General features: G+C 43.8%; 1 protein-coding gene across 2 annotated transcripts; it reads left to right on the forward strand.

Moving 5' to 3' along the window:
• The first annotated feature begins 2,985 nt into the window (after positions 1–2,985).
• LOC104326941 (serine/arginine-rich splicing factor 5) lies at positions 2,986–19,649 on the forward strand. 2 transcript variants are annotated; one of them, XM_075425344.1, is made up of 8 exons: positions 2,986–3,091; positions 5,267–5,405; positions 8,894–8,964; positions 9,736–9,819; positions 12,143–12,212; positions 16,030–16,103; positions 17,052–17,162; positions 18,131–19,649. In XM_075425344.1, the coding sequence occupies exons 2-8, from the start codon at positions 5,280–5,282 to the stop codon at positions 18,417–18,419; spliced, it is 825 nt and encodes a 274-aa protein (XP_075281459.1). In that variant the 5' UTR covers positions 2,986–3,091; positions 5,267–5,279; the 3' UTR covers positions 18,420–19,649. The 2 variants fall into 2 exon arrangements, with proteins under 2 accessions (XP_075281459.1, XP_075281460.1); XM_075425345.1 differs by lacking the exons at positions 16,030–16,103; positions 17,052–17,162; positions 18,131–19,649 and adding an exon at positions 15,062–15,302 and having other exon boundaries at positions 3,006–3,091.
• Positions 19,650–27,096: the final 7,447 nt, after the last annotated feature.

The raw sequence follows: 27,096 nt of genomic DNA on the forward strand, positions 1-27,096 counted from the left end.
CAGGGGCTGCAGTGAAGGCAACCGACTGGTTATCGTCTCCAGCCTGTGGTCCTCGGGGAGGATTGTGGCGGAGCAGGAAACTGATCTCAGCTCTGTCACATTCCAGTCTAAGTGCCGCAGTCATCCTACAAGGACTTCAGACCTTTCCCCAGACCATTCCCTTCAGTTCCTTAATTGCTGTCATTGCTTAAACTGCAGAGTTAAGAAAGCATTTTATACCTTCTTATTAACCACATTCAACCACCACCACCATCACTTTAATGAAGTATTTCTCTCCTGCCACTTCTTGAATAGGGCATAATGTCTAATCTGTGGTTCCGAACCACAGCATCCTGTTTTCTGCCACAGACAAAATAAAAATGTCTTCTTTGGGGAAGCAAGAAAGCAGTTCATTTACCCCAGCAACAAACAGATTGTGTTTTTTAAGTATCCTGATTCCAGCTGAGTATTTGTTTACATTTGTAGGTGTGCAGTCTGGATGCTAATAGTTCCCCGTGGGCTTTCAGATGGTCTTCTGAGAGACCAATCTTTTTGTGCAGGCAGCATAACGAGGAAACTAAAAGACAGTTCTATTACGAAAGTTGATTTTGCACATGATAGCTTCCAAGAAATGCTACCCACGCACTAGTGGCAATGCTGCAGATTCTTCTAATGATGTATTTCATGCCTTTTACCACCCGTGCAGAGTGTCCACAACCAAGAAAGGGAAACCGGGACTCCAGCCCGGCTCAGGCACCGCCAGAGCAGCCGGAGCTGCGTTCCAGAGGCACAGCCGCATTCTTCCCCACTGACACAACCCCGGAGGCTGCAGAGATGCAGGATAAAGCCAAAAAAGCTTTAACTGGGCTTCCGGCATGACTTATCTTCATTATTGCCAGTAACTCAAATCCCTGTTACTCCCATGCCATCCCAAGACTGCCACCTAAGGAGCTTTTTTTCTGCTTCTGAGCTTCTTAGGCAGCAATTCAAGCACACAGGCACACAGAGACTCTGGTTCTACTCCCGTGCTAGTCCAGCTCTGCTACCTATGTAGGATTTGCACAGAAGGAGTCACAGGGCTGCCATTCCGAGTGTGCTGGGCAGTCTTATAAAATAAAGAAGTAAACCATCCTTACAACCAAACATTTTACTCAGCGTTGTAAGACATACTTGCCCCAGCTACAGCTACCCAATTGTTCTTTTTTAACCACAGTTAGCTTTATTAAGCTGTCACATTACTCCATTTTCTTACCCAAAAGAGTTCACATCAGTTGCCTTGCAGCAAAAGCCAACAGCATCCTGGGCTGCATTAGGCAGAGCGTTGCTGGAAGGCTGAGGGAGGTGATCCTTCCTCTCTACCCAGTACTGGTGAGGCCACACCGGGAGCACTGTGTCCTCTGCTGGGTTCCCCAGTACAAAAGAGATACGGACTTATCGGAGTGAGTCCAGCACAGGGCCACAAAGACAACTGCGGGACTGGAGCATCTCTCAGTCATCATCTCACCTCCAGGCTGAGCGAGCTGGGAGGGAAGGAAGAGGAGGGAGCCAGACTCTTCTCAGTAGCATCCACTGACAATTAAAAACCGTGACATTTCATGTGAACACAAGAAAACATTCTTTTACTGTAAGAGTGGTCAAGTACTGGATGAGGTTGTCCAGAGAGACTGAGGAGCCTCCATCTGTGGAGATATTCAAAAGTGGGCTGGACATAGTCCTGGGCAACCTGACGGCTTGGACCATATGATCTCAAGTGGTCCCTTCCAACCTAAATGATTCTGTTTAGTATGGATGATGAATGTGTAGGTTATCTCCACTCTAAAGAAGAAATTTTGTATGACACCCGAATCTAACGTACAAAGTCATAAATGTATCTCAGATGTTTACTCCAAGTTAAATCAGGAAAACCAGGCACGATGCTATCAGAGGAGGAGAAATATGGGCAAAACAAACTGTAGCTATATTTTAAGTGCCTGGATGGTGCAGATTTAACAAGCTATACAACACTGAAGAAATGGATCACAATTTTTATCTCGATCATCACACTGTGAACTGTCATGAATTGCACTGTAAGAATTCCATAAAATGAGTACAGCTCAGACACTGACACAGCAGAAAAGCAGCGTGCTGCACGCACACGCAAGGAAAAACTGCTTCAGCCTAGCACTTCCACACAGAGCCCGCATCACCCCTCACTGCTTTTCCCCACCCGAGGCTTCCCCCTGGTGTCAGCGACAGCAACAGGAGCGCGGTTTTACCCAAAGCAGCCTAATTCTATGTGCTGAAGAAAACACGGTAGGTAGGGGCTGGCCGCAGCGAACTTCGGTTGGCAGGAGACCCGTCGTCGCTGAGCTAACGTGTAACGCTTCGGATGAACTCTTCGGATGCGTGCCTTTGCTCCTCCACTTCTTAGCCTGCGCAGACACCCTCGTTACCCAGCGCAGACACCCTCATTAGCCCGCGCAGACACCCATCCTTTCTGCCACGTCTTGGCCTCAAGTCCCAGCCAGGGCGGCACAAAGCGGGGGCGGCAGCAGGCCGGCAGGGACGCGTGGGCACGGCACCGCTTCGTCGGGACAGGAGTGCGGTTTACTGCAGGGTGCTCAACGGCGAGCGCCGGCTCCCGGCGCCTTCCCCCCCCGCGGCCTGGGCCTGGTCGTGGCAGGAGCCCCCCCAGCCTCTCCCCGGCCCAGCGGGCCCGGCCTCGCGGCTCGCCCTGACAGGGCCGCAGCCCGCCCCGCTCGCGGCGCCCTCCGGCACTCCTCCCCACCCGGCCGGAAGCCGCCGGCCCCGGGAACCCCTCACGGCCGCCAGACTGCCCCCTGAGCCCCGTTTGGCCGAGCCGCCCGGCTGCGGGCCCGGAGCGCGGCCCCGCCTGGCCGGCCCCGGCGCCTACATCTCCCAGCGTGCAACGGGACCCACCTGGGTGGAGAGTCGCGGCGCGGCCGCCGCGCGGCACGCCGGGAGTTGGAGTCGGGCGTCGGCGGTTGCGCAGCGTCCGCTGGGGGCGCGCGGCCGGGGCTGGTCTCGCGCAGGAAGACGGCAGCCATTGCCGCCGCGGCCGGGAAGGAAGAGCGGCTCCCTCACGGCCTCCAGGACTCCGCGCTCGGCGACGGTGAGCGGCTGCCCCTCCTCGGCCCGCTCGCCGGCGGGAGGGCCGAGGGCGCGCCGGGCGTCGAGCTGGGAGCGGGCTGCTCGGCGCCGTGCCCTGCTGCGGGGCGGGCACGGGCCCGGCCTTCCCTGCGGCGGCGCCGGGCCGAGGGGACGGAAGCCGCGCTCGGAGGCCTGGCTGGCGGCGGCAGGCCGCGGGGGAGGCCGCGCTCCGCCGCCGCCCCGCGGCCTTGCGGAACGGAGTGGGGGGGGCTGATGCCGGCGGTTTTGCCCGGAGGGGCGGCTGGCAGCCGGCGGGGCGATCGCCGCCGGGTGGGTCGGCGCCTCGGTGGCGGTGAGGCCGCGGAGAGTCCTCCTGCCTTGGGGAGGTGGCGAGTCTAGCGCAGCCCCGTCCCCCCGCCTCGGCTCCTGGCAAAGGCGGTGATCCTGCGCTGCGGGCCCGAGCTTCCCTGGCGTCTTGTGAACCACCCGCCAGCGGAGGCGGTTGCCTTGCGCTGGGAGCAGCGTGTGAAGCTCCGCGGCTGGCGGGTGTCAGTACGGACCTCGCAGCCGTTGTGCTCCGGGCGGTTGGGTAAAGAACGCACGGACAGATGGTTTGCACAGCTTGCGCCGTACCTGCGGCAGTTTCTCAGGCAGTCAGTGCCATCCACCCCGTGTTCGTTTCCTTCCGTCATTCTTCCCACCTTGTTTCTCTAGAACTAAGAAGTAAAAGTATTGCACAGCAGTTACGCGGTCGTCTGAATCTGTCAGATCTATGTTGTTCCCAGAAGGAGTGCGGTTGCCAAAGTGACTGTTTTAAAGCACATAGTTAACGTAAGTCTGCCCTTGCTCTGCAAAGGCCTGTCTTGCCCTTTATAGCCACCGCTGGCCTTGCCCGTGTTTGTGTGGTAAGGGTTCTTCTGGAAACGATCTGTCGCAAGGCTAGCTGCTCTGCGAGGGGGCTGAATCAGTCCTCCGAGCTGGATTTCCGTATGGGCATAAAAATGCAAGCGTGAGCACAAAGGAGCGAATGGTTACAAAGGGCAGCGTAGGTACGTGTAGCTGGAGCACAGAACTTTTAACGCAAAAGTGATTAAATAACTGTCACCACCTCAGGTCATTCGGGGACAGTTCAGGCTCTTCTAAGTAAGTGTTGTCACACTGCTACCCCTCGCCCCATGAGAAGCCCTATATGCAGTCTTCCAAAGCTCCAGAGCTTCGCTGATATCACTAAAGCAGCTAATCAATAGAAACCTAATGGGTGTTAACACAGAAGGTAAATCACACTAATTCAAAATACCACGTCCAAATTGTCTTGAACTACTTTCACAGCTAAGAGAGATCTTGTCTGTTTACTCTGTCTGCTTTACAGCCCGATATTGTAATACAAAATCACATTGTGTTTCCACTCCTTAGGGCTCGAATTCTTTGCCTTTTGTATGACAGCAAGCTCATTCAGTGAGCCAAATAATGAATATTCTCCAGCCACAAGAACTTAAAAATTTCTAAATCTTATAAACTGTAAAAGTGACTTACTCAAGGTAAACAATGGAGCTTCCATGTATCCTGGATCAGTGGATAGTTTTGAAAATCTGAGTATCCCAAATAGCCTTTGTTTTGGCCATTGTTGAAATCTCATAATGAAATGTTTCTTTTTCGTAACCTGATAGACTGTTAAAATAAGGTATTTTATGATTAGTGCAAATGAAAATAATCTGATGACTACCGTTTATCTTTTGGATGCTAATGTAATTTTTATTGCAGCAATCCTTTCAGGTGAAAGCAAAAGTCTAAGACTGTTTTAATGTTGGTATTCCAGTGGTTAGTGTAACAGTTTTATTCTTTTTTTTATTTAACTGCTGTTAGTCCAGTAAATTCATCTTGGTGCTTACAGAGTGGGGTTTTTTTTTTGTGCTTTGTGATACCAAAGCCTTATTAGTCTAACAGCAGACAAAAACATTATTTCAGCTGCAGGAAGTCTTTAAGGTATATGACTAAAAAGGACAAAATGGAGAGTTCTGTGTAGGTTCTGCTAGAAGACAGGATTTTCTCACCTGTCTGGCTATAGGGAACTGGGTTTTTAACATGGATACCTGGAAGACAATCAAATCCTATTTAACCAAGATTTCTGAGATGAAGAAGTTATCTTAACCTATTTTAAGTTTGTTAATCTAATAAACAGTGCTGTTTTCTTTCTTAGCATCAACCTTAAGATGAGTGGTTGCCGTGTCTTTGTTGGACACTTAAGCTCACGTGCTCGGGAACGGGATGTGGAGAAATTCTTCAAAGGATATGGACGCATACGAGAAATCCATCTAAAAAATGGATTTGGATTTGTGGTAAGTCATACCTAATCTTCATATCTTTTGCTTGCAGGTACTAGCCTTGCTAGGCTGATGTCAAGGAAGAGAAGATGCTTAAGAGAATAATAGTTCCAGCGGGAAGTGGAAAATGTTAATATACATTTCAGACTGCTTTTCAGGTGTTGGGATTACAGTTTTACCTGGTTTTGGCCAGATTTTCCGCAAAATCTTGTTAATGTTGTAGCTACATTAAATACATTGTCTGATCATAGTCTTCCATGGATATAAATTGTATCCCTGATTTCTGAAGGCAGTATAAGTATCCTGTTACAGCATTATTACAAAACTTGACAAAGCCTTGACCTGGAGAAAAGTTTATATAGAGTCACTTATGTTCCTCTGACTCCTTCTAGTCTGCTCGGTTGTATCTCTAAATAATGGCCTGACATAAAAGCAAAGCAGTTGGCTAAGGCGACAGGTGCAATAGGCTGCTTGCTGTTGGATTGAAGCAGCACAGCTTTTAACTCTTGTGCAGCTGAAGTTATGCATATTCACCATCAATATCCATTGACAGGGCGCATGTGTCCATCAGATCATTAAATGAAGTACACAGTTCATTGGATATTAGTTTTCTACCAGTGCTTTCTAGAGCTCTCTGCTCCTAATTTTTTACAGCTTTACAGGTTCCGAAGTTGTGTCAGGATCAGCCTGTTTCTTAACTATTATCTCCCGAGAACTGAGAACTAGTTGTTCTGCAGCACTGAGTTCAAACTGGAAAGATTGATACTGGCCTTGCACTATGGCAGGCTTACATGCCATTCATTCTGCCAAGATCAGTCCTTTGGGTGAAGCTATGGGAAAAGAATAAAAAAACCCCAGGCTTTGCCTGCTTCAGTTTCGTAAGGGTATTACTGCTTGACTCCTACATGTGCAGGTTCCTGATTGCCCTGCAGTATGAGCTACTTTTGGTTGATTGCTGGTACCTGCCTCTTGAAGTCCAGAAGTAAATGCTTGATCTAGATGTGAACCTGAGTTTATTTAGTGCATCCATTCTAATTGCTGCTATTTCTTCATCGCCTTTCCCTGAGTGTTCCTCTTCTCTGCTTGGGCAGGGCTGTTGACTCATTCAGGAACAACTTCTGTTCAACTCCTGTACATGAGTCAGCCAACCCTCCTTCCTCTCTTCCCCAGTTCTTGGACAGAAGCATTTTCTTTTCAAAGCTCACTAATAAGCTTGAATAATTGTCCCATAACTGTCAAAAAAATTTAATTGTTCTTGTGATGAAGAATTTTTTCCTTACCTCTGAACAAAACTTCTCCCTCGCCCCTCCTCATCTGTCATCCCGTTGCTGTGCACCCACATGAGGGAAGCACTTCCATCATCTCTGTAACTGTTTAGGTATTGGAAGACTCTGACTGGATCCCCTTTGAGCCGCCTTTACTTCAGGCTGAACAAATGTGACTCTCCATCTTTCTTTGCTCTCCAGCCTTCTGATCTGGTTTGGTGGCCGTCTACTGGTCCCGCTTCAATTTTTCAATGTCTTTCTTGAGCTGGAGGGACCAAAACTGGATACAGTTGGCCTAGTAGGATGGAGTAATCACATCCCTTGGTCAGCTGGCTGTACTCTTACTGCTGCAGCCCAGGATGCTGTTTTCTTTCATTGCAGCAAGGCCACGCTGCTGAGTCATGCTTAGCTGACTCTCTACAAGTATTTCCATGTCCTTTTCAGCAGAGCTACACTCCAGCCACTCAGACCCCAGCCTGTTCTGCTGCTTAGGTTTATTCTATCCCAGGAGCAGGACTTCACATTTATCTTCTGTTAAAAGTTGCGATTCTTGTTGGCCTGATCTTTCAGCCTATCAAGGTCTCTCTGTGTGGTGGTTTTTCCTTCTGGTGTACCTATTTCTCCTCCCACTTAGGTGTCAGCCACAAAATTGGTGAGGGTCCTGGTCCTGTATCCAGATCATTTATAAATACACTGAATAGCATTATCCTTTGTGATACCTCACTTGTCAGTTCATCTTTGGTTTTGGCTATTCAGAATCTGTATTTGTAAAAGCTCTTACAAAACCAAGTGATTTTGATTGAACATTGTCGTAGCATTAAAAGCATGTTTCATTGTGCTTGAGCGAATCATTGCTTGATCTTTGAAACTAATTGTGTTTACTTAAATTTTGTAGATTTCAGTGGAGAATGTTTTCAAACTTCAGACCATAAAGCTAGTACATAAGGCTAGATAGACTTGCAGACATTGTTTGTTAGAAACTAGCTGAAAGCATGGGAGCTGTAGGTGCTGGCTGTTGATACTCTTAAATGCTGCGCCTGAATGAATTTTCTGAAGATAACCTTTGCACCATCATGCAAGGATGTGTGGTGTTTCGTTTGGTAGTGAAACAGATTTCAGTGCAGAAGGGGGAAGATTGCTTAAGCCAGCATTGCTTCTGAAAAACTGTTTATAGTTATGCGAACGCTTTCTTCAACTTGAGAAGCTGCTTCTAACTGTTGTTCATTGCTCTCAAGCTGCAGTTCCACTATTTTTTTCTTTGCCCATCCACACTGTTGGTTCAAGCAGTCCCTACCCAGCTGCTTGTTCTCACTGCTTTATTTCTTCCCTTTCTCCCCTTGCCTCACATGGTGTTAGCACAGTTGTTCAGCCACATAATGAACCTAGTGGGAAGGTTGAAAAAGAACACTGGCTTTTTCACCCCACCTCCTGCACAAAGTGTGCTGTTTTTCATCTGGATAGGTTTCTTGACCTAGTTTCCTGCAGAGCTGTACAAACAGCTTTGCCAGGAACCAGTGGGCTGGATAGCGGGCAGAGGCTACTTGGGCTGACTAGAGCAGCATTGCTGCCAAAAGCGAAGCGACCGATTCCGTTGCAACAGGATATAGAATTGCATATGATAGCCGATCCAGACCCACCCATGGCCAGTGCTGGGGAGGAGCTTGTGTTTCTTACTATGCTTACACAGACACGTATTTGCCAGACTAGCGAGCTGAATTCACTCAGAAAAAAATGGAAAGGACTTTTTTTCTGGTTCACTCTTTCTTTTCCAATTCAATAAGAATTGAATCAGCCCCAGAACTCTTAAGACGGTTTTGGGAGTGCATAGCTTTCCTGCTTTTGGTTGCAGTTGATCAGCTTGTGCCGTTTTGTATGTAGGGCTGTGTTTTAAACTGTGTGCCTCAAGGTAATCCCCCTGCCTCTCTCCCAAAAAGCGTTTTAGATATTACTGTAATAAACCAGGTTATTTAATCAATTTATTTTTTATAGGGCTTGCAAATAGTTATACTTAAATTACTGAGGGAGGCAAAAGGAATTTGCTTTGTGGAGGGAGAAGAAATGGTTGTGAATGGGAACATCTTCGCTTTTCAGTCAAAAATGTGCTAGGAATCCACTTCCTTGTTCAAAGTTCTGACTGATACTTGCTGCAGAAATGTAAAATTTATAAAGAAAACATGTTTGCTAGCATTTGAATATACTATGAGGAAAAATACATTTTTATTCCTATTTTCTTTCCAGGAATTTGAAGACCACAGGGATGCTGATGATGCAATTTATGAACTAAATGGTAAAGAGCTGTGTGATGAAAGGTAAGCTTGATACCATGATTTCCCTTAAGAACAGCAAAAGCATTTTGCCTGCAAATACAGTGCGTTAGCTTGTGCTCCAACACCTGTTTCTTGTGGCTCTGTGGCGGGATACACCTTCCATAACTTTATCTAAAGAGATTATCTGGGGTCCTGGCTACAGTCACATAAGGCAAATGGGACTGGAGGAATTGGGGTTTGGAGCAGGGATGACTGTTTTCTCCACTTGCACTGATTTCTCCTTCAAAGCTGACTCAAGGTCTTGTCACTAGAAATACTGGTAAAAGTGTATTGAACTTGTCTGTTTGTTATTTATCTGGCTGTTGTCTTCAGAAAGTAAGTTGATGATAGCCTCTCATCATTTGGAGTGTTGCCCTTCAGTTTGCAACACTATAGTGGACTATAGCTGTTGTACATTACCAATACTTTTAATTATGGAAGCTGGGTTTAGGTCATTAGGTTGTTGTTACTTATTTTGGTATGCATTTCTCTCTGTGATTACTCTTGGGATCTGGATGAGCAAATTTAGTTGTTTCAATCTGAATTACAGACACCTATGACAATTTTCGTGAAAGTCTGTGGGAGATGAACAAGACACACTTCTGGCTCTTTAAGAAATGCCAGTGACTGTTATGAATCATTGCTTGCAAGGGCAAGATCTTTCTTGTTTGTGCACATGTGCTTCCAGTTGTGAAAGATGTAAGTCAGTGTCAAATACTTGAAGTTTGTGTTTTATTTTTTTGTTTGCTTGTTTTGTTTTGTTCCTGTCATAAGGGTTACAATTGAGCATGCTCGAGCTCGAAGAGGAAGGGGCAGATTTGCACGATTCAGTTATTACCAGTCGCAGAGTGGATCTAGGTAGGTGGTCTGGACTCTGTTTCCTACAAACAGAGTAACTGAAGAACTGTATTGAAATACTGTTTTCTTCTTGTGGGTTGGAGTTAGGGATCCAGCTCTGTTTCCTTGTGTAGCTTCACATGAGAAGCCTTATGTGCTTAAAACTTCGAAGTCCATTACTATTATTTACCTCCTCTGGCTGAGGAGCATGTGGATTTTAAAGCAGTTTAACTGGCTTGCAGAGGTTCACAAACCTATTATGAAATGCTCCCTCCCTGTGTTGTAGGCATTACATTGGTCTTGCTTCCTGCTGTTGTGTGAATGATATGAAGGAGTAATGCTGCCATTAGACTGACTGTTTTTAACACTAAATCAAGAAAAATGCCAGAGCTTCTCTATTGAGGTTTTTGTCATTAAACTGAGCTTACAGGCTAAGTAGAGTGATTGTAGAGTAATAGTTCAAGGTATTTGCTGTCTAACCAAGCTTTCCCATTTCCAGTTGCATGGTTGTCAAAATACTTACTTCAGCACAGCATACAAAAGGAACTGGATTTGAGAAACAGTGCTAGAGCACAAGATAGTAGCATGTGCAGAAGTGTTTAAAAATCAATTGACTAAGTTTGCTGAACGAGCAAGTGACGTGCTGAAGGAGTGTGTGACAGTGAAATCTGAAAAACAGGACATAGCTCATGTTTAGAATACCTGTAGTGGACATGTGGTATTTGTGGAGGTGTTCACTTGTGGTGATGTGAGCCAGTGGTGAACCTCGTGCCAACTTGCTGTGGAGTTTGTGAAAGTTTTGCAGATTTGCCTGTAGTCCACCAAACAAATACACATGACATCTTTCTACTTTATATCTACCTATGTGAAGTAAATATGTATGGAATGATTTACGCTGTAGAAGCATTTATAGCCGTGGCCTGTGCTGAGTAGAGTTTGGAAGAAAGACAAAGACTTAACTGACATAAACCTCTGTGTTTGTTTCAAAGTCAGAATTGCTGCCAGTTTCAAACCAGTGTCTGGAGCATCTAATTTGCATATGCAAGTATGCTAATTAGATTGTTTTTTCTTTAGTGGCAGTAACCTTGATGCGGTATAATTGGTCCGAGGTCCAGGCTAAAAGTGGACTTTTAAAGTAGGAAGTGTGATTGAAGGTCGTGGGCATCTGACGTTGTAGTCATGTTCATGACGTCAGACTGCCGATGCCAGACAGGAAGAGACTGCGGTTTACAATAATGGAAAAATGAGACTCAGCCTGCCAGTTTTGGGACTCTGGGACCTCTGTTTAAATGCCCGGAAGATCTGGATGTTCTGAAAAAAATTGGGACACTTTGAGGTATGCACTGAAATGAAATTGCCTATGCTTCAGTGTACAAATCGATACGCACAATTTAGGATTATGTTTCTGTGGGAGGAGAAGATGAGAATAATTTTCTCTAAGGTCAGTATTCCTGATTCTTGAATCTTTTTGTAGTAATACAAAGTAGTGCTATTGTTAGAATCCTGCATTACTTACCGAAAGGCTGGCATACCTTTTTCCGTAGTTCTCAGATCCCTTTGCATTCGGAGTGACTAGGATTGGGAACAGAAATGACCTGCAAGGGCAGTATTTTTTCTAGTTGTCTAACTGTTATTTTCCGTATGAACATTTACAAGCCACATTGTCATTTCTGAGAGTGCCTTTAATTTCTGATTAAGTGGGGAAAAAACTGCTTTCATTCAGGAACTGTAAACTGACACAGTTATTTCAGGGTGGTCAGTTATCTAGCTCTCATTTTACTAAAATAAGAATATGTCTATCCACAAAAATATCTGCTATCCGTCATGGTGGCATTTAGAAATATGAACAAGTGATTTAGAATTTAGAAGCATGAACTCAGATGCCTGTAAGATTGTGCCTTCTATCTCCCTGACATAAAGCAGAATTTATCCTACTGATTTAAAATAAATAAATAAATAAATTGCCCGTTATGTGAATATCCTCCAAAACCATACGTGCGAGCCAAGCCTGTCAGATACTAAAATTAAACGAATTGTCTTTAATTTTTTAATTCTACTAGATACTTATTTCAGTGTATCTAGAAAAAATGGCAGCTATATTCACTGCCTTGGTAGAAATAAAGTACTTTGTCAGAATCCTGGTTAATCCCCTTGTAGCAGCTTTATTCTTGTAGTGGACATTAAGTATATTCTTGACTAGGGAGAATCAAATCTGCAGTCCGGCAACAAGGAAAGTACTAAAAACTCTCAGCAAACTGTAGAAAACATCAGATTTCTTAAGTTCTACGTTCCCTTACAATGGAGACTTGTTCTTTTTTTTTTTTCCTCTGAACTCTTCTGGCAGGTATGGACCTCCTGTTCGTACTGAACACAGGATCATAGTTGAAAATCTTTCATCCCGTATCAGCTGGCAGGTGAGTTAACATCTTAGCTTCTTTTTTTACACCGTATTTTCCTACCCTGCAAGTAGACTGGTCTCAGCCTAATTTCTTAATAAAGCCATCATAAATATTTAACCTGAATAAAACTAAAAAAAGTTTCAGTGATTGCTAAAAATTAGCATTCAAACACTTAAAGAAGTCTTTTATTTCAGAACTGTGCAAATAGTTCTGTAACTAAATTTTGTAATTGGGAACTGATTCTTGCTTATTTGTGTTCACCAACTGATAAAACTTTCAAAGACTGTAGATTGTTTCTAAATTATTGAACCATAGTATCCATTCAAACCATGTCATCCTTTTGTATTGTTACACCTGGAAATGCATGCCTTTGTTTTGAGTAAAATCTATGGTCTTATGTTTTGCAAAATGTTTTTGTGACATGATGCGTGATTGAGAAGTCTGGTAATACATCATTAATTAAGGGAATCTTAAGAAAGCTGCTGTGTAAAGTATGCTTACTGTAGATATTTAAAAAAAATATTTTGAAGCTTACCACCTTTCTTATATTTTTTCACCTTTTGCTAATGTTTTGCTAATTTTTAGCTGGGTTTTAACAGAATTAACTATGTAATCAATTCCTTTAGTTGTGTTCTGTGTAGTATATACTCTATAAAAAGTTTACTTTTTAAGGGCATAGCAACAGATGCTGTTTACAAAAGGTGGATGAATACTGGAGTTTAGTCTTGTTCATGAACCTTTATATTTTGAATAAAGAGACTTTAATTAGTGTACTGAAAGATCCAGTAGAACATGTTGAATGTTCAAAGCCTTGGTCTTGCAGCTAAACCCGCATGAGGAGGCTGTTTGGCTTGTGTTTCGTAAGAGCTTGGGTACAGTCCACGCAGATAAACGCCTGAACTAGGTTTGTTTATCTTCTGCATGACAGGTTCAAAAGGTTCATAACTGTATGGTTGTGTTAATTATTGAATAACCAGAAAAACTTCTGGGTTGATGTGATGAGCAAGTGGATTTCATCTAAATATCTTCTGGGTATGCTGTGCAGTTATGTATATGAAGACATTGTTATAAAATACAGTATTTGGAAATGACAGTAGAGACCTGAAAAGTAAGCTAGAATGGAGTGTTAAGGAGAGTAAATCCTGTAATGTTGTTTAGTTTTAAATTTGTAACTTGAAAAAAAACCCCCACAACATTTCTGTAACTTTCTTTTACTTCTGAATATTTATAATGGCTTTATGTGTCCGTACCATTTTAGACTGAAGCCCACCCAATTCAGATTTCACACTGATGAATCTTTAGGATTCTAATTAAATGTTTTAATGACTCTCTTAAATATACAACATGTTACCATAAGAGACTTTACTTATTGGTGCCTGCCTAAATAGAAATCGTTTGAAGCTAAAATCCATATGCAAGCCTTACTTAGTTTTGCAGCTGTACTGCTTTGATACTGACTATAGTGTTTTAACTTCTTCTAACTATGCTACTTACACAACAGATTGAAGTAGCTAATACATTAACAGTAGTGTCATTATTCTTCCTTTCTCATGCCTGAGCTTCTGGCAAGCACAATCGAGACAGAATCTTGCTTTAAAACTTACGCTCATCTTTTTGTCTTTGGTGTGTCCAGATCGCCGTGCTTTGAGAACTTCTGTCTCCTTTAAAAGTTATTGTGTTGGGGTATTTAAAAATAACAATCAAACCCCAAAAAACAAAACACAAATAAAGTTTGTATTCAGATAAGTTTCCTCAAATTGTTTACTATTTTCTAAGATATGAGATTATCTGTTAACAATATAGTCATCAAACTGTCAGAATTCTCCTTGTTTTAGCATACATGTGTTGCTCTATGTTCAGAGCTTTCCAACTGCTCTCATTATTTCTTCAGTATCTGAATTTTCGAGCAGTTGGGAAAAGTAGATCTGTATTACGTCAAGATGCAATTTTTAATATGTGTTTTTCCTATTTATGGTTGTCCTGTGCCTTACTTTCTTTTGCTGCTAAGGACGACAGGGTATTCTTGTGCTGTTTAAGGTGAATCAGAGTCAAATTTTAGCCAAAGTTTACTGCTATTCCACTGATTTCCACTGACCTGTAAAACCAGATAAGTTTAAAACATTTCCCTAATAATAGCAGATACTCTGTTGAACTTTTATAACATATGCACGCTTACTCTTTTCTCAGCCATAATGTTGGCATTTTAGTCATGTTGACATTACTATTTTAAATGATAATTTGTGATGATGTTCCCTAGGATTCAGGTACAGTGTGGCAAGTCTGTGGTGGCCTCAATTTTAAAGCCTAAAGTTACTGAATTTAAAGCCTAAAGTTATTGAATTATGTAGATTAATATTTCCTAACTTCTTTTTGGTTTACCAGTCCTGATCTGTGACTTGAGCCAAAATTTTGTTCTTCATTTCGAAATTGGGAGAAACATACTGAGGTTGAAGTATTACTTTCAATGGTGCTGTAGGGGCCATTTTTCATTTGGTATTAAAGTTTCTTTGTGTTAAGCACATGTGAAACAGGGAAAATATGTACTAGTTTGCAGTTTTAAAAATAAAACTGGACTTCTAATTCAAAGATCAGATAAAAACTAAGCCTTCTTGTAATCTGTGGCAAGTGTTGTAAAATTTTTCTTGCCTTCTTGTTTTGTAGTCTTATCTTCCTTAAGCCTATTTCTAACCAAGTGCATTTTGAACCTCTTCTAACAATCTTGATTTGGTTAACCCTCAGTTTTCTTGTGTGGAGGAAAAAGAACCAAAGATTTGGGGGTTTTCTAGTTGCTGAGCTTCTAGGGTTTCGCCTGTTTTGAATTTTCCTTTTGGTTCCTATGACACTCCTGTTTTTTGGCGATCTAGATCTTGGTTTGCCTGGGTTTGATCTCGATTGGCTAGCACAGATCATCCTTGGGTTCTTTAGCCACTTCTGGAGACTATGTCCAGTGCTTTCAGGGCCTCTGGTACCTCCGTGAAGCATATTGCTATGAGCCATCACTGCCTTTCTCATGTAAGAGAGTTCCTCTTGGCCAGCTAGGTATTGGACAAGCAGCTCTTTGCTTAAGGTACCTTCTTATGTCATCTGCCACTTGTGGCTTGTTGCGGTAAGTAGTCTGGGATTATAAAATACCAGATACTTTTTGGTAAAAGTACTGTTTTAACTTATACAAATGTTTAGCTTTTTAGTGACCTTTTACGTTATTTGTTTGTACTTTATCCTGTTGCTGAGCAAGTAATTTTACAGTGTCTGCGTGTTTAGCCTCTATGAAGTTAAATACAAGGGTGTCTGTTGACGTGGCACTGTAGTGTGACAGGTATTCAAGTGAAATACAAATTTTTTTTTCCTTTGTAAAATTATTAATTATATAGTAATTACACCTTTTTGCTTTTATTTTTGCTGTGAGGTTGGGGGAGGTGAGCATATAGAATTAATTTGTCTGCATATATTGGGTTGTCATGTAACTGGGGTGTTAGTCCTGAGAATTTGCATTTAATACTCTGCTGCTTTTCATCTTACAGTTCTGATTTCAGTGCACATGTTGGTGTTCGAAGTATTGCACTGTGCTTTCATAACAGCTGGCTTTGGGATGCAGGATTCTTTTAAAAGCAATGTTTTATTCACTGTAGTTGTAAAAATGAGGGATCCTTTCTATAGGCAGCTTCTATTTCATAGGTGGTTTCAGAAACTTTTTTCTAAACTATGTATTTATATATATATATAAATATAGAAGCATTAAGCAATTTTAGCAGAGAAAGTTTTAGGGGGGTTATTACTGCTAGCTGACTGATTTGTGTTCTGGTTAAGGCTAAAATGTCAACTTTTGCTGCAGGACTTGAAAGATGTCATGAGAAAGGCAGGGGAGGTCACCTATGTGGATGCACACAGAAACAACAGGAATGAAGGGTAAGGTAATTTTTTGTCTAAATCTGTATGATAACTGAAACTATTCAAGGCAAGAATATCCTTATATTATAAACGAAATGAAACATAAATCTATGGTGTGGCTTAGATGCTGAAATTTCTGTAGTTTAAAAACAAACAAACAAAACACAAACAAACTGTTAGTCAGTAGGAATTCAGAAGTGGTATAGAACTCGGTCTCTAGTCTTTACCATGAAAACAATGTGTCCAAGCAGAAACGGAAGGGAGAACACCTTTCAACAGTTGAGTTCTGCTCTCTTTAACTTATTTATGTGTCATCATTTATGATTTGACTTCCAAGGCTAAAATACCTCCTGTCTGTGGTTGCGTTGCACTGGTTCAACAGTCAAAGTCATGGGAAATGAACATAATTAATCTCCGTGGGGAATACCTAGCTGTCTGCTCTCCATTCTTAATTCTGCAGGCTACAAAGGTCCTGCACGACAAAGCAGGAGAGAGGGAAGTATGAACGGAGTGTCTGTGCTCTAGGGCCACTGCAAGCAAATGCAACTTAGACTTTTTTTTGAGGAGAAAACAAATTAAAAAAAACAAAGAGGGGATTTTTCTATTCACTGTTAAAAATATAAATAGGGCAGGAGAGTCTGCAATTTTATTTTGTTTCTTGGACAGCTTTAGAATGCATTTAGTGGAGGACTGAAAGATTTCCTCAGCTGGTCCAGGTTTGTGTAGCTTCCTGGGTTTTCTCCATCTCATTGCAGATGAGAGTTGTGGTAATGTTTTAAGAAAATGTGAAAGGTATGGATGTCTAGGACTGTTAGTGTCATATTTTCCTGTTAACCAAGTTAAAGATGATATTTCAGAATATAAATCATCAATCTATGAATCAACAGATTGAAAAAGGCCCAAACTTGTTCTCCTTGCTTTTTCAGTTTCTCTGAAACTTTTTCTTTTTTTCCTGATGGTATACAGGGTTGTGGAATTTGCGTCTTACAGTGACATGAAGAGTGCACTGGAAAAATTGGATGGCACTGAGCTGAATGGACGCAGAATTAAACTGACTGAAGATCACAGAAGGCATAGGTGTGTCACCTGACTTGATAAAATTCTGCTGAGGGCATGGATTTGGGTAGTATTGATGGCAAAGTTTTATTATCTAATTCATTGGCCCCAAGTTAAATGTCACCGCACAGAACTACTTTCTAGCAGTGTAAACGGATTTAGATAAGAACTAACTTGCTGAAAATAGGGTGAATAGAACACTTTCAGATGAGAGTAAGGAGATTTTTTTTTCAAAGATAAAGCTTGATATTTACATGAAAGAATTTTAAAACCTATTAATTTTGGTATTAAAAGCTTTTTAACTTAATGGAAAGCTGCTTCACAGTCCTGTGAAATGTCTCTCAAATAGTTGCAAAAGCCAACTTTTTCATGAGAATAAAAGAAAAGAAGTTAGCTTGCCTGCATTATTCCCAAAGCAGTTCTGCCATTTAGTCATGAAAAAAACATGGTAGCTGCAGGTCTTTCATTGTCTCTCTTAAAAATAAATCAACTTTTTTCATTAAAAAAGGGATGCACAACTAGAGAAGGTGTTAAACTCTCGGGCATTAAAGTGCACCGGTGTTCTATGCCTTCAGAGAGTTTTTTAGCATCTTGAAAGAACTCTCAGTAATTTACATGGGTGTTTCTAGAGAGAATAAATACCACAGGTTTGAATTTTCATTTCTGTGCTTTCCTTGATAACTGGCTAAAAATTCGTTTGTCTCCTCCTGGCGAGGGGCAGGGGGAAGGCATCTTTTATTAGGCAGTTCGTATTTTGCCAAGCTAGCAGAGAGTGTCAAGGCTAGCAGTTCCTCCTAGCCTTGGCCTCAAAAGGTATTGTTGTGATGGAGCTTAACAGGAATTTAGCAGCGCTCTGAAATAACTGACTGCTGTGCGTAGCACATTCAGATGTTCAGATGGGTATGCTGTGCATACAAAATAGTTGAGAATTTAAATTGTTTTAAATTTAGTAGGAGGTGAGATTACAGCTCTTAATTGTGTTTCTCTAGAAGCAGATCGCGATCAAGGAGTTACTCAAGATCTCGCAGCAGGTCCAGGTCTACAGGATCTTCCAGATCGTACAGCCGGTCCAGGTCCAGGTCAAGATCAAGGTCCAGGTCCAGGTCTCGCTCTCGATCCCGGTCCCGATCTCGATCCCGGTCTCGTTCTCGCAGTCGTACACCTAAAAAGAGTTACTCCCATAAGAGCCACCGCTCCAGCTTGCTAGCTTCTTCCCCATCTCCCTCTTCTAAAAGAAAATCTCGTTCTAGGTCGAGCTCTGCTCATAGCCGTAGTTAGCCTGCTCTTAGAGATGTATTAATGCATTTAATTTGATTCAAGTTTCTTGAAGACTTGAGACAAATTGTACATGAGAACTGGGAGGGGAAGAGTTAACATGATGAAAGGGTAACCTCCTCTTACATTGCCAAAGTGCCTGTCATCAAATAGGCCGTCTCTGTGAGGAGGAGCTGTCAGCTCTCTCCTTTCAGTGAAGTCTGGAGTGGGAAGTCTTTCTTATTTTTTCCCCCCCTGCGATTAGTAAACATTTCTATCATATATATATTATGTATACATAATGCTGAGGTAATGGGATGAGACAATACGCTGCTTTCTCCCTCTCTTGCCCCCCACTTCCCCTCCACCTCCAAGGCCTTTGACTTCCAAAATACTACGTTAGCTTTTGTCCTTGGTATTAAGTCTGAGAACAGGAAGCATAGATTTTATTCCTTTAAGGTTCTGTGGCTCCTTTTCTGTGTGAGAATGAATGGACCAGCTGAATTTAGTTTAGAGTTCACTTTTTTTCCCCGTTGCTTGGCTTAACAGACTGTTTAAGTTCCAGTGTTAAATGACCTTGATAATATGCTTAATTTGCAACAGACTTTCAGGAATACATGTTGGTCAGTTGAATGTTGCTCATTTGGATAGTAAATCAATACAATGTTAGCCAGTAATGGAAGCTGGAATTTGCTGTTGAAAAGAGATGTACCATCCGGATGTCGGGATTATTGGGAATCTATTATACTAATTTTCCGGTAATTTGGTAGTGTGTGGTATTGTATGTAGAGGCCTTATTTGACAGGTGACTCTGTAAAACTGCACAGAAATGTCAATATGCATGTCCATGTTTTTGATGTTTATAAAAGTGACATAGCTTTCATACCCAAAAGTATGATACTGAATAATGTGTGTATGACTAGCAATAGTCTCGATGGAAAGGAAGGTTATTTTAGTAGACAGCAGCAAAAAAACCCAGGAAAAGTGTAGTCAGTTGTGACAGGAAAAGTTAATCATGTTAAAGCATAAAGAGGATAATTTCTCTAAATCTCTTGAATGCACAGTTGTTTTGATTAATAGAAACTTCTACTGCAAATACTGTTTGTTCTTATAATTTGGAATTAGATATTATTTTTTAACTTCTGTATTGTTAAAGAAGGGAAATGTTTTTGGGAAAATATGTAAATTAATCCCAAAGTCTTACGTGCGTTTAAATGTACCATTCCTAATAAAATAAAACCTTTTTCTGGCTTACTTTGCAGTTGTGTTTAGTAATGTTACTGTTGCTGTTGTGCACTTCCTACAGTCTTGCGAACATGACAAGGAAATTTATTTGAAGGTGTACCCATATGGAGGCAAGCAGAACATAAACTAGAAACCAGTTGTGACACATAAATAACCAGATGCTGACTAATAGGAGGACAGGACAGGATTTTACTGTCATGGCCATCAGTGCCTGTTGGTATGAACGGCACATAGAAGTCTTTCTGCTCTCCTTGCAGACAGATTTGTGTGAAATCTTCTTGTCCACCAGTTCAACAGAAGAACCAACAAGCAAATGGCCATAGGTGTTGGAGAGGTCTTCCTACAGGTAAAATCATTTGTCACTTTTTTGAAATACGGTTCCAGGGATATGTTGCCCGCACTACTTGCATGCGTCTAAGGCTTCAAGGCTGACACCCTTTCTAGAGCAAATTACTGCTAATCATGTTCTTTGCGTGTTTGGCTTGATGTGATCTGAATGTGGTAGCAGTTCAGAAAAACACGAGGAACAAATAGAAGACACTTCGCAGGGGAATCTTACTAGATAGGGCTCTGTTGGGAAAGCTGGGCTACGCTCAGCTGTGTTTGATGTCCGTGTTGTTTGCTTTGGTACGTTTGTTATGTTACCGCAACAACTCCGAGCAGTGTCCACTGCCTAGCCTGGGCATTTTGAGATTGGCAGGTGCAACATCAGACACCTTGAATGCTTGTTTTTGCATGCTCACCTTGCAAGTTCTTTAAATATAGAGCTAATGTAGATCTTGTGAATTTCATGGATTCTTGATTATTGTACATCATTTCGCTTCCGTAATTTTCTGTTCATTCAGTCAGCGGTGGCAACAGTACGGTGAATGAAGACCAAAGAACCAGCCTCCCTTGCCCCCCAGATAGCTTGAGGTCATAAGCAAGTTTATAATCATTGTTGTGGATGTAACCGTAAATAAGTACAGCTTATTTCTGAACCTAAAGCCTGGTCTACCCATACATTTGTGCTGCTATGAATGCTGGCTAGAAGTACATTTTTTTTTAACTTACTTTAGGTTGTACGATTGAACTGATAGTGGTTTTGTGTAGAAACACCTATGACTATTTCTTTTCTGTGCTGGCACAGAAGCCGTTTAAACCTCTTTGCCAGCACAGCTGCACCCGAGTGAACTCTAGTACTGGTTTCTGAAGGTAGCCACAGGTACCGGAGGACTGCAGACTGTCGGCTGGTGTTGCCAGTGCAACGTGACACGATGGAAATAGACCTCTCACTAATTTTTTTGCATGTGTGTGAAGGTGGCAAGCTGTGGCTCTTTCTTCCGCTAGGATATACAAAGGTGTTTAGGCGAGGAAAAGGTGAGCTTTTGAAATACTAAGAATATCAAATCTGATCTTTCTCTGGGGGAAAATTTGTTTATGGAAGATGTGAACTTTGCAGCTTTCTCAGTATTTGAAGGGCAAGGATGGGAATCTTCAGCAGCTAAAACCAGTTTTCTCAAAGGGGAGGTTGAGTCCCTGGTTACTCAGCTCTTAGGTGTTTCTTCTGGTGTATTAATTTAGGTGCCTGGAGAAACAATGGAATTTGAAGCCGAAATTTTTTTTTATTACGCGTGTGACTTTTTTCCATGGCTTTTTCTGTGTCAAAAAAGCTTAAACCCTTAAAGTGTACATGGGGGAGAAGGCGGAAGGGTGGTCTAATTTCCACAGACACCCCCCCCCCCAATTTCCTGCTGTGTCACCACATTTTCTTTTCCTTAAGGAGGACGGAGTGTGAATAGCAGATTAAAATTTTTTTTTGCCTTTCAGGGGAAAAAACACCCCACCCACAAAAACCAAACCAAACCTCAATTCTGTTGTATCAGGAAGCCCTAACAATTCTGAGCAGGTTTCAGAGCAGCACAGCCCTGTCTGGCACATGGCAGAGTTGGGAATGAAAGCTACATTTTTCATTGAAGTTTAAAGTTTTGACCTTACCTGACGTGTAAAGTGAGCTACCACTGTGTATGCTTAATTAATGGCTTTGACGAAGGAGAACTCATTGTGCCACTCTTAAGTTGGTCATATCTGACCTCGACTTGGATCAAACCCAATCTGGAATTTGTAGTTTTAGGGCATATGAGTCGGTGCAGAGGTGTTAAAAAAGACAGTTCAGCAGGCTGAGTAAAATGCTTGGTGGTCAGCAAGTGTGGAGAAGTCTCAAGAGGGAAGAGGAGGGACTGGGGTAGAGAGAAGCTGTGAAGGGAAAAAAAGGACAAGAGGGAGGTGAAGTTTTTTGACAGGTGGCAGTTTCAGTGTCAAAGACTCATATAGATAGACCACAGAAGCGAATACAACCCTTATACTCGTGGCAATAGTTCAAATTTAGAGGTTTCCCCAGTACCTGAGATAAAAAAACTGGGGAACATGTGTGCTTGTTTATTTTGCTTAAAAATATTTGGTGTTCTGCTGAAGAGCAAAAGGTCCAAAGAAAGCTAACGTTGTGCTTCTGTTCCTGTGAGAAGATGGCATCTACAAGTCAGGTAGGCATCTTGATTAGTAGGCATAGATTTGCTTGGTAGATTCTTGAGGGAACAAATTATAGTCTGAAACTTGGCTGAACTATTAATGTACTTCAGAAACCAGATTATTTAAAAATAGGACAGTTTTAGACTGCATTGGAACAAATTATTTATCCCTATCAGGTGCCTTAGTTCCAACTTTACACAGCACAGGAATGTAAGCTCCGCTTAAAAAAAACATAAATAGACTTCTTTAATGTATTAAAGTCATATCTTTTAAAACCAGCATGTTCCAGCATCTGGCACGTTCCATAAGAAAGCTGGGAGTCATCCCTTTCAACCGGGAGAAAGCTGCTGCTCCCTCCCAGCCCTGCAGAACTGAAAGGAACAAAGCTCTGAAGCCATGGTGCGTCTACAAGTAATCTGTCATCACTCCTCCCCTCATTCTGCTAACCTGACCTCAAGAGCAGCTTTCACAAATTGCTCCTCGGCAAATGGAGGTGACGCAAGACAATACAAATGTTAAATTTGTATTAGATTCAAAGGTTCCCCCTGGGCCTCGGGGTGCAGTTGGGCCTTAGCAGCTTGCTGCTGGCGTGAGAAGCTACCGTCCCTGTGCCTGCCCTGCGCCAGCCCTGGTGCTCATCTGATCCTCCAGCATCCAATCTGATCGTATCTCAAACAGCGGCTACCTCAGGCCTCCTGCAATGCTGCTTTTGTTGTCCCCAAAATCAGGGTTCTTTTACCCGGTGTGCAAAAAGCTGATCGACACACAGCGTAGAGATGTTTATTTCACGTCTGCGCAGCACTTGGGTGCGAGGTGGTAACTCCACAAAGCCGGCACACCTCGGCTAACGCATACGTTTCGAGCAGCGGTCATCAATGCTTTCACAGCTACGCTGGATCTCACTCTTTCACGTTGGTCCCGACTTTTCTCGTCTCCGCGAAAAGTCACGGTGTCCTCCCTTTTTGCTGTACATGTTCTATGGGGAAGGGGCCTTTCTTGGTAGGAGGCTTCCACTACTCAAGGTGGGGGGGGTTACCATGCTAATTTGGATACCTCACTCATAGTTCAAGTAGTCTTTTCATCAGCAGTTTTGTTCCATTTTGCATTTATCTTAGTACCTTGTTTTAGCTAAAACGGTGGTGCTTCAAGGCTGTGGTGCTAGTCTGTGTGCTCCTGGTGTCCTTTTGCCATCCTCCTCTCCATTGTTGGACATCACCGGCACCGTCTCCCCGGTCCCAGCTGCAGCAGCACTGCGGGGCGGGCAGGCAGCAGGACAGCATCCCCTGGGGGTTAAATCCTTCCCCTCGGGCTTTCAGGGATCCTTGGAGACCGGCTTGCTCGGGCATCATTTCCCCACTTTGAGACTTAGAGTTTCACCTGGGATCCTCGAAGTCCCGCTTATTTCTCATAATGCAGTTCCTTCACTCTTCTCTCGCAATCCAGTAACACTGGTCCATTGTAGTGTATCTGTTAGTAGTGTATCGTTACATGCTGTGACTGTTGAGTTACAGACCATATTACCATTTTTTTTACACATACAAGAAGCACGCAGAATATTACAACCAATAGAATGAATGTGACCAGTGTTTGCAATAGACTCTGTAACCACCCAGTCAACAAAAATCCCAGTCTGTGAAGAACCTTATTTAGCCAACTGCTTTCCATGCTGCTGCTCAAGTCACGGCTCATCTCGGCTACTCGTTTCATTCAATCTAGCCGTTTGTCGAGATTCTCTGTAACCTCAGGAATATGTATGCAACAACTCCTGTTTTTGAGATCCAAGAAGCTGCATACTCGCTGTTCATGCAACGGAAGCAAATCCAGTGCCAATCGGTCCTGCAGTGCCATCTTTGGTGTGGCCTGCAAGTGTAAATTGAGCTCTTGCATCCCGATTTGAGTGGAACTACCTAATACCTCCCTCAATTTTCTCTGTGAGGAAGTGGAATTCTGACCTGGGATATAACTCTGCTCTGATCCATCCGTTTGCCTCCCACAGACACAAGTATCCTATTTTTCCTAACGTTATCCTCCCGTTCTGTGCTCCAGGCAGAATGGAACACCACCACTCTCCTCCTCTCCAGGATTTCTTGTGCTTCTCTTGTCACAGGACATTTTCCTCCCAGGGGAAGCCTCACGCTGTGGCATGCAACCGCTGGCAGCACAGGGCACAGCTGGCAGCTGGGCACTGCAGTTTGCTGTGTTTTGGCAACTGGCTACACCCCACCCTGAAAACAAGAGTGTATTGTCCGTGATGTCTGTGGCACTTATTTACTATTGATGATTTTTTTTGGTCAATTTAACGCAGGGCTCTTCATCCAGGGGTATCCCAGCAGCTTGTGAAGATAAGCTTTATCACACTTGGCCACATCACACGAAGGGGGCCCCGGCTCCTCTCAGGGGAGGACAAGCATGTCTTCCAGAAATGGGGTGAAGCAGCCGTGTGCCTCTGAGGAGGAAGAAGAGCCCCAAAGGCACCAGTGCCTTCCGCACCACTGCTCTAGCAGGGAGGGTCCAGGACCATGAATCCTGCGGTGGGAAGTTCTCCACTCTGCCGGCTCCTCCTGCTGCACAGCTCCTGAGGGGCTTTAGTTTTCTTACAAGGTCTTTGGAAGCGCTTAATTTCCAGTCTGTCTCCTTCATTCCCCCTCCTCAGCCATTGTCTGCTGGAAGTTGAAATGCTCTGTGTGTACAGCACCTGAGGGCACGTTTCCCATCTTACCAGCCCTGCCATCAGCTACCCCTCCACCCCCTCTCTTTGGAGAGAGCTGTTAGCCTTTCTCCCTGAGGGGGTTTACTGGGACAGTAACGCTGACCAGCTCACAATCGCGCCTGGCCATAGCCTGGGGAGCAGCAGAGGCAGCGAGCTCTGCGGGGTCACCCTGAAGGAGGGGGTACAGCAGAAACGCTGACTCCACAGAAGGGAGTGGTTCTGGCCTTGCACAGACTCAGCGCCGAGAGGGTGAACAACGGGCTGGGGGCCTGGGTTAGAAACAAGGCCAGATTATGTGCTGTGGCAAAATACCAGCTAATGGCAGCTCTGTCTGTCTGTCCGGGCGCTTCCAAGACGTTCGAAGGACAATCGCTACTGTTGATTTGCTGGGCCTGGGACCATGAGGGAGTGATGCGGGAGAGGAGATCAGTGTCCAGCAAAACCTGCTCTTCAAGATCAACGAAGGGCTTAAAATAAAAGACAGAGTTTCACTGGTAATGAATGATGCTTTTGTGTCTTGTGATGGCTTTTTCCTGTGACCAGGGATGAATGTCTCCTCTCCCGGTTCTCTCCTTTTCCACTCCAGAAAATCCTTGCGCTGTGTGGGCATTTAGCAGTGGCGGGCTGAGCTGGAAGACCCAGACTGACATGCTTAGAGTGGATGTTTCCATTCAGACAAAGAATTGCTCTGTGTGCGTGTATGTAGGTGTGCTACATCACTGGAGACCCTGAGAGCAGGCTGGAGTTGTTTTACCCAACAGCCAGCTCTCTGGTGTTTGAAGGCAACTGATTTCTCCTTGCATCTCAGAGGCCCGCGGATGTTACTTTGCAGTTCATAGAGGTAAGACGTAGCAGGTCACGCTTTTAAAGGAAGCGAGCAGCCATTGGTATAGCTGAAGATATCAAAATCTGAAAACACTCCCACTGTAGAGCCTTGAAGCAGAGGTACCCCAAACTGCTGTTAACATTTGGGCCGGATTTTAGCTGGGGGTAGGGTGGAGGTTTTGCAGCAGATGCTGGCACTGCAATGACAGGAAAGGGAAGTAAGGAAAAGATACACAGGGAAAGAAATGAAACTGGATGAAATCTTTGCCTTTCACATCTACAGGTGAAAGAATTATTCCTCGAACTCAGTGAATGGGAGTGTGTGAAGTCACTCACCACAGTGACTTCTGGTTGGGATTTTTGTAAGTGCCTCGGGACATCAGGAGTCCAGGCCAGCAGCATTCCAGCCACCAGCCAGCGCTGTCCAAAAGGGACAGCAGGCTCTGCCTGCCCGGGCCATGGGCGATCTATCCTTCTGCTGGTACTGTCCGCCGGAGAATCAGTATCTGGCTTCTCTAGACAGCCTAGACTCTCCATGCCTCTGGCCAAAGATGGAATTTACCAGAGCTGGAGTTAAACATAATGTCAAGTGCTTCAGCCTGAAGCGTTGTTTTTGATTGCTCTTGGCTTTGTTCCTCCCCATGTCTTTCTCCCAGTAAAGCTTCAGATCACAGTGGCTCTGTAACAAAAAGTATAAGCAAGCATGGTCCTTACACGCGTGTTCTCTACATCACTGTCAGTTCCTGTGAATGCCTAACCGATAAGTGATCTGCTCAGGAAAACAAGTCGTGTTATACGTTCATAAAGCTTCCTCATTCTTTTCCTTCAAATTGTCATGGTCTATTTCTAGCACTGTGCAAGAACAACACTGATCACGTAGACTGGTCTTCCAGGTTTGCCAAAACCCTTGCTGCAGGCTTTCTGCCCGCACCTGCCCTTCATTTGTTTCAATTTGCTTTACCTTTTCCCAGTTCTGGAACTTGGATGGTCTAAAATCCATATCTGCTCGTTGCACCTACGCTCCTGAGCTTCTTTTAGTACAGCAGCTCGTACATCTTGTCCTTGAACACTGTGCTGTATTTCTCAGTGAGAGCGGATGACACTTCGTACCTAACTTTTGAGACCCCCAAATCTCTCAGCAAACACCTTGCAAACTACGAGTGAATTTACTCAGCTTGGCCAAGACCTCACAAACGGGCACTGTGCGCTTTCCCACCCAGCGTTTGGCTGCACTGCCTGAACGAGGGCGACGGCTGTGTGCGGAAAGAGAGCGTGGTGCGAGCGGCTGCTGCTGCTCGTCACGGGGAAGGAGCTGCGGGGTCGCGGTGCTACGTCGCGGCCACCGCTGCCTCGGACCTGGGTCCGAAGCTGCCCCGCGCGCTCCCTCGCCGTGAGGGTGCCGCTCCCGCCGCG

This window comes from Opisthocomus hoazin, chromosome 7 (genome assembly GCF_030867145.1).
Source record: "Opisthocomus hoazin isolate bOpiHoa1 chromosome 7, bOpiHoa1.hap1, whole genome shotgun sequence".
Classification (NCBI taxonomy): Eukaryota; Metazoa; Chordata; class Aves; order Opisthocomiformes; family Opisthocomidae; genus Opisthocomus; species Opisthocomus hoazin.

Excerpts from the sequence above, each read along its gene's own strand:
- LOC104326941 (XM_075425344.1), top strand. The coding sequence starts at position 5,280 with ATGAGTGGTTGCCGTGTCTTTGTTGGACACTTAAGCTCACGTGCTCGG. Across the intron at positions 9,820-12,142 it reads CAGTCGCAGAGTGGATCTAG|GTATGGACCTCCTGTTCGTA; the intron begins GTAGGTGGTCTG and ends CTCTTCTGGCAG. Across the intron at positions 12,213-16,029 it reads CATCCCGTATCAGCTGGCAG|GACTTGAAAGATGTCATGAG; the intron begins GTGAGTTAACAT and ends CTTTTGCTGCAG.